Source organism: Austrofundulus limnaeus, unplaced genomic scaffold (genome assembly GCF_001266775.1).
Source record: "Austrofundulus limnaeus strain Quisiro unplaced genomic scaffold, Austrofundulus_limnaeus-1.0 Scaffold335, whole genome shotgun sequence".
Lineage (NCBI taxonomy): Eukaryota > Metazoa > Chordata > Actinopteri > Cyprinodontiformes > Rivulidae > Austrofundulus > Austrofundulus limnaeus.
This window is the reverse complement of record NW_013952737.1, coordinates 446,571-454,138: the sequence shown is the minus strand read 5'-3', so window position 1 is coordinate 454,138 and position 7,568 is coordinate 446,571. Positions and strand designations below refer to the sequence as shown.

At 40.2% G+C, this 7,568-nt stretch overlaps 1 protein-coding gene across 2 annotated transcripts in view; it reads left to right on the top strand.

Moving 5' to 3' along the window:
- The window catches only part of ccnt1 (cyclin T1), a 12,812-nt gene extending 5,749 nt beyond the window's left edge, over positions 1 to 7,063 (top strand). For both annotated transcript variants that reach the window (XM_014022544.1, XM_014022543.1), the window contains exons 8-9: positions 5,031 to 5,101; positions 5,204 to 7,063. In XM_014022544.1, the coding sequence (XP_013877998.1) occupies positions 5,031 to 5,101; positions 5,204 to 6,499 (1,367 nt within the window). In that variant the 3' untranslated portion in view covers positions 6,500 to 7,063. The remainder of the gene's footprint in view (positions 1 to 5,030; positions 5,102 to 5,203) is intronic.
- Positions 7,064 to 7,568: the final 505 nt, after the last annotated feature.

Below are 7,568 nucleotides of genomic sequence, written 5' to 3'. Positions count from 1 at the left end.
CAAAAAAAGTTATCGTGCGATTAATTGATTTATTGACTATCGCGACAGGCCTAGATATAGCAGGCGATGGAGTGGGAAATCTTCACAGATCTTAGAGAATTAGCTGGAAGTTTGTTGTATTGCTCCAGAGTACGTTGGTCTGCTGCTTTTGGACGTCTTTTATCTCGGGGTGATGTCGCGCCAAGTGCGCACGGGCATTTGTCGTGTTTCCAAAGTATTTCAGTTTCATTTTGCACTGCCTGCAGATAATTGTGCTCATGTCGAGCTCTTTTTTCCCCGGGGCWTTGTAGAAACCAGAGTGTGTCCAAACACTGGCTTTTAGCGATGACGGAGCGGGTTGAATCAAGCTCTCCTCCTGCTCCATGCTAACAGACTCCATTAAGCAAGGGAGCTGGCTAACTAGCTTAGCRCCGCTAGTAGAGACGCCGCCTTCTATGGTGGCCGCAAGGGTAACGTAATCTACAGTACAGATTACATTACCTTTCAGATTTGACAACCTTTAAACACATTTTAAAATTGATTTGTGTAAGTTTAGAATCGATTCAGAATCACCATAACTATGAATCTCGATCCTTTTTAGTATCGATTTTTTTCAACACCCCTAGTTCTGATTCTTGAGGGCCACTATCCTGCATGTTTGACTAATTTTCTCTGCTCCAACACACCTGATTCTATGATTAAATGACCTTGAAGTTCTGCAGAAGCTTGTTAGTCCCACATTCATTTAGATCAGGGATGTTGGAGCTGAGAAACAAGTAAACCTTCAGAATGGTGGTTCTCCAGGACCAGGATTAAACACCACAGATCTAAATATTTATATTTGTCCATGTTAATTAAAATCAACACTTTCATTTTAGTTCAGTTATTTTTAATGATTTAGTTTTATTTGGGCAGATAATTTCACTGAGATGGGTCAGTTTCATTTACAAGAGAGATCTGTAAGACAAACACAGAAAGTAAAATTAAAATTTAAAGCAAGACTTTCACATAAATGTACAAAATATAGATGTGAACTGCCAACCTTTGCATGGTTAAAACTTTAATAACATTCCACCCCATCCCCCTGCTTGTTTTAAACTCTGGACTTGGAGGCAGCAGCTCTCTTTCCCCAGCCAGCTCTTCCAGCTCTTCTGGAAGGTCTCCAGGGTGTTTCCAGACCAGCTGAGAGACGAAGGCTGTGTCCAAATTCAGAGGCTGCATCCTGACATACGGGGGAACAACAGTTTGTTGGAGCTTTTCTTAAAGCCGTTGAACTAATGATGATATTAGCTTTAAACTAACCGTGTTTCCATCCAATTACATCCAATTTTAATTCGAATTTTGAGCAAATTTTAATAATTTCGCAAAAAGGAAAAAATTAAGAAATGCGAATCAGATGGAGTTTCCATCAACTGGCTTGAAGCGAATCAATTACGTCATACGCATGTGTATAGCAAACAGGAAGTAACCGTCGCTAAACTCACAGGGTCCACACATCTCAGGATAATGGAGAGAAGTTATCAGGAACGCATTGCTACTATCAGGAAAGTTGTAATTATTCTGTTATCAAGTAGTTTTAGCGATGTTACTGCTGTCTGGAGATGTAGAGAATGAAATGCAATTTTCTTCACGTTACGGGATTACTGAGAAGACGAGGAGGGTTATGCTGCCAGTCGCGGCTGTAGCCGACCCGAAACTGGTACCGGTACCGGGGAACAGCTGATCAGCTGCGTGAGGTAAATGTTTGCTACGTCACAACTTATTCGGCAAAAGTGTTTCCATCTCTCCTTTTGCACATTAAGTGTTTTTCGAAAAACCCAAAAACCACCTCAAGCGAGCGTAAAAACTTTTTAGCAAATTGAGGATTTTTTTTTTTTGAATTTTGCTTTTTCCATCCGACGTTTTTTCGCATTTTTAATGCGACACTTCTAAATGCGCATCAAAAGGCCTTGATGGAAACACGGTTACTGGTGGTTCTTTCAACCATTAAAGAGAACCACTGTGAACATTTTACCTAATCAGAGCAGGGCGGCTCTTGCTGTCTGATTGACAGCAGGTGTGTGCAGCAGTATTTCCAACTTTGAGGTCAGTCTGTTAAAATGAATTAAATAATTTATACTGTACTAAGGACTTCCTGTGCTATAATTTATATGRGACAACCTCTCAGTTTAAAATGCTGACATGACATAAATGTCAACTACAGAAAAGCTGTTTGAAACGCCTCTCTTCCTGTCCACCCCTGGCCAGGTGCTTTAGCTTTATCTCAGTTCATGAGTTGCCACATTTGTCGGCCGCTTACGTCACTACCCCGTGACGTAGGCTGTCACAATCCGTCAGCGTTTACAAATGCAGCCGACAAAACCCCAAAAACTTCGGCTGCATTTGAGCATCCTACGTGGCTGATGGTATCCTGGAATTCATTGCACCATCAGCAAATTAAACACATGGAGAGTGACAAACGACAGCGATTAACAGCTGTCAACGCAACCAGGGTGAAACCCGACACACGGGACGTGATAGTGATGGTAGCGTTGCGAATCCCGCTCTCGGGTTATTGGTGGTTTGCAAAAAACATACTATACCTTATGTACACTCCAGGATAAACTTAACATGAAATGACATCTTCATCAGCACATACTTCTTTGCCTTATCGATGTGCTCTGATAACCTGACTTATTGACCTCTGGGTTTCTTCTGGTGAATAAACTGTTAAAAATAAGTTAAAAGATGAATTTATGAAAGATACAAGAACACTACAAATATTGTCAGTGATGAATTATCATGGTCACTAATTAAGACAATTATTTACTGTGAATCACCTCAATATTCTTCTGTCCATTTCTGTTTCTGTAAAGACAAGTTGATGTTTGTCATGTCTCAACTAAAATTTTTGTTTTGGGTTATAGGGTATCGGTGGGGTTGTAAAAAGTATTAAAGGTAGTAAATCAAATAAGCAAAAATTAAAGCCATTAAAAAGTATTAAAAGGTAATAAACGCCATCTGACGAGGTATTAATTTTTAAACAACTAGCGCACTTTTGCCATGCTGGATCTGATGCGCTGCTTTGAAAACAGATTTAACAAACATTTCTCAGGGCCTRTCTGAGATGCAGCTTTCACTTTTGACAGGCCTACTGGCCAATCAGAAACAGTGTGGGGGCGGGACATAAGTGCAGAAGTTTGAACGGTGTTTTAAATAAAATAAATTTGTCAGGACAAGTCTAAAAAAGAACAGGAGACGATATCAAAGCTGGATGATTGTTWAAAGTMAGAAAAGATAAACCAGCAGAAGGATTACTGACTCCACCACCTGAGAGGAGCCGTGTGTCGGTAGATGCTAGCTTTAGCTAAAGTTAGCTGGACAGGAGCAGAGCGGAGAGGAGAGAGGAGCAGACAGGTGCAGCAGGAGAGGAGATTAAAGTGATGACTTATAAGAGTGACCCGGGAAATAACATCACTTAACAGGTGTGTGTTTACTGGAAAAAACAAACACACATTAACACTAGGGCTGCCACGATTAGTCGATTAGTCGACGACTAATCGATTATTAAAATAATCGATGACTAATTTAATAATCGATTAATCGTTTTCTTTCTTTTTTTTTGTTCTTTACTTTGTTTTTCTCTCCAAACTGCTTTGACACCTTCCACTGCCACATCTGCCTTTCTGTCCTTGACACACATGCACAGTAGTTGTAACTGGGGTAGGCCGTGGACGTTACAAGACATTATACAGACAGGCTCTGGTATCATGGCTACCTGACAACAGAGCTCAAAGTGTGGGATCATTTTAAGAAAATGAAAGAGAAACCTGTGTAATATCTGCAGAGCAGAACTTAGCTTCCACAGCAATTATTTTTAGTTAGCTTATAGCTAAAATCTAACGATGATTATATAATAGCAACTGCATTCTGGCACGATAAGCTGTATGTTTTATATTCAATTAACGTATGATCCGATTAGTCGACTAATCGAAAAAATAATAGGTGATTAATCGATTATAAAAATAATCGTTTGTGGCAGCCCTAATTAACACTAAAACAGCTATATTTGTTTGAACAAAACAAAAGTAAATTAAAGCTGTGTCTCAGATTTTTTTCATTGTTTTTCCCCAAACCTCTCAGGGAGGGTATTCTCTATGAAGAAGTCATTTTATGTGTTTGTAGATAAATATGAGCTCATTTAAATCCTACACTGTATTAAAAGGTTTTTGGAATTTGAGCTAAATTTGGGATCAGACTTTATGTAAATTAATGCAGGATCACATGAAACATAATTTACAGTTCTCATGTAGATTCTGTTAATTTGATTTGTTTAGTAAGTTTTTATTATTTTCAATCAGTTTTTTTAACTGAAAGTATTTTTACCTACAAGAAAGTTTATAAATTGGGATGTTTTTGCAGTTTTGATAAATTTAAAAGGTGATATTTGAATGTTACAGGTAACCCTCTGCTCAGTATGAAAAAATTGAAAACTTAAAATTTTTTTAAGAAGTTGATTGATGAATCCTTTACAGTCGTTCTTTAGCTGGTATTGTGAAAGTAAACGCAGGTAAAAGATGGTGATTGTGAGGGTAAAACTCTGTGTATGTGTGGTTGTGGTGGGGTGATAACACAGCTGGACCGTTCATTCTCATGTTCAACAAAAGTTTTACTACATGTTTAAAAAACAGATGGACATACACAGATGTTATTTAGAGGATGGTTGTATGACATCAGGGTATTTTGGTTCTGAGTTTCTGGGACATGCGAGAGCAGATGACCTGTTGCTGATAGCACTGCTCTTCCTACACATAATGAAAACACTTGTCTTGAATTTAGGGTTAAATAACAAATATCTGTATATAGATCAGTGTTTCATTAAGGCAAAGAAATAACTATGTATCCAGTAACTTTAATAATAGGTTGAAGCAGTTGCTGCTACAGTTGCAGCTTGAAGTTGTGTTGGTATTAAACATTGAGATGGTATTAAATAAGTATTAAAAGTTATTAAATTTAACTTGAGAATTTCTGTATATACCCTGGGTTAATTTTGATCTTTAAAATCCTTTCAGAGCTCACCCACGAGTTCCTYCAGATCCTGGAGAAAACTCCCAGTCGACTGAAACGCATTCGCAACTGGAAGGTACGGGTTTTATTTATGCATTTATGTTTTTTCCCTCAGTAAAATCAGTGTCTTTTTACAAACAGCCTTTAACTATTGACTTTCTGGCTGTGTGGCTTCTAGGCTGGAGGTCAAACACCAAAGGTCAAGCCAAAGGTTCAAGAAGAGGGTGATCAGAGGGACACGATCATTAATATGATCTCGATGGCCTCATCGGAGAGTACTGTAGCAGGCCTGATGAGCCTCTCCGCTCCACCGTCCACGACCTCTTCCTCGTCCATGGGGGACAAGGACAGGGGAGTGTCTGGGAGCGCTCAGACCTGGAGTGGAAAAGGTCAGGCTGGAACTGAGCAGCAGGCCAACCATGAGGTCCACGTCCCACCTCCGGCCAAGGTGTCGCTGAGTGAGTATCGTGCGAAGAATGCCGATGTCCTGGCAGCCCAAAAGAGAAAGCTGGAAAACATGGAGGCCAGTGTAAAGAGAGAATATGCCAATGCAGCCCAGGCTCTGATTGGCCAGCAGCAGAGGAAGGAGAGGCAGCAGCATCATCACCATCAGCAGCAGTCCAGCTCCTCTTCCTCCACTGACATGTCCAACCCCTCACCCATCATTCTTAAGATCCCCTTAGAGAAGGAGAGGTACGATCGGCCTCTCAAAATGCGTTTTCCAGTGGCTGGGGGCGGCGGCGGTAGCGGGCATGATGGTGCCCGAGGTCAGGATCAGGACATCAAAGTCAGAATAAAAGTGCCTGAAAAGCAACGGGGAAGTTCAGGAGAGGAGGGCAAGAGCAGAGATAAACACAGGGACAGGGCTAACCATCATCACCACCACCAAAACCATCATCACCATCACCACTCCTCCTCCAGCGGTGCTTCGCTCTCCTCCTCTTCACACAAACACTCATCCAGTTCCAGCGGGGCACTAGGAAGCAGCAGGAAAGCCCCGAGTGGTGACTCTAGATCCAGCTCTTCATCCTCCTCCTCCTCCCGAAAGAGGACACACTCCCAGGATCACACAGCCAGCTCCCACCCGCCCACTAAAGTCGGCAAGACCTCTAGGAATCCCTACCAGTTACCGTCCCTGTCTTCCTCCACCGGGCAGACTGTGGGTCCTGACCTACTGCCTTCTCTGGGCCTTCCCCACAACCAAGGAGCCTATTCCCACTCTAAAAGTGACAAGACGGACACTAACGGGCACGGCTCAGCAGGGGGAGGCCAGTCTAACGAGTACCAGGACACTTTTGAAATGCTGAACTCGTTACTGAGCGCTCAGGGTGTGCAGCCCTCGCAGCCGTCCATGTTTGAGTACAGATCTCAGTACGGGGACTACCGGTACGCTGGTGGCTCCAGAGGGAACAACTCCAGACCCCCACCCCTACCTTCAGAACCACCTCCCCCTCTTCCACCATTACCCAAATAAGCTTCTGATCAGGACTCATTAGTGTCTGTTGTACTTGAAATCCCAAACATCCATTTTGTTACATAAAACATTGTATGATATTTCTTTCTTTTCTTTTTCTTTTAAACTCTACATTTTGATAGGCTGGAGCATGATGGGGGAAAATGTACTAAAGGAGTTTTTCTTGTTCAGTTTTAACTTGTGGGGCAATAATGAGGTTTGTGAGCCTTTTTTTAAAATGTGAGACAGAAAGGCTTTAAGAAAAGTGTAGATATTTTTCTTTTTCTGCTCAATTCCATTGAAATGTGACGATAGGGGTTCATTTAGGAAGACATTTTTAACGTTCTAAAGAAATCTAAACTGCCATCCGATACCTTTTTAGGTTTATCAAATGTTTTTGTAATGGTTTTATAGTATGTTATTTATTGATTGAGTGATTTTTTAAAAAAAATTAGTCTACCTTTTTTAAGGTTGACCTCTCTGCTCTGTCCAGGCAGAAGAAATGTTTTCATCACGACTGTACAGGCTAGTTTGAGAGTGCATGTTTTCAAAGCCATCTTTTGTTACTTTGTTTAAAAAAAAATTTAAAAAAAGTTTTATTCACTGCATTTTTTTTTCTGGTTGACATTTACGAAGATTGTATTTTAAAATGTTAAAAGCAAAACTATTTTTTACTTTTTGTTATTGAAAATTACAAAAAACAAAACAAATGTAAGTTTGTACGTCTGAGTGTTTCAGTCATTGTTTTAAATGGTTGTAAAATATTCATATTATGTTTATTCAATACACTAACATCATGCATATGTTCAAAATTTTCTAACATATCTACCCGGTGTGGTCATTATGAAGGACTTACGAGCAAACAAACAAAATATATATTTAAAAAAAACTGATTTTTCTTCTTTATGTCATTCTTAAGGGGATCAGAGCAAATGTAACAAAACTGCATTTGTAAATCTAAATAATTTATTATTAGCGGTGTGAGCCAAACCCGTGTCTTATGACTGGGTCATCCATTAAAGCTCAGTATGCAAAAGAATAATACAGTATCAAAAATAAAACGTGTAGTTTTTGGGAATGTTTTAAATGT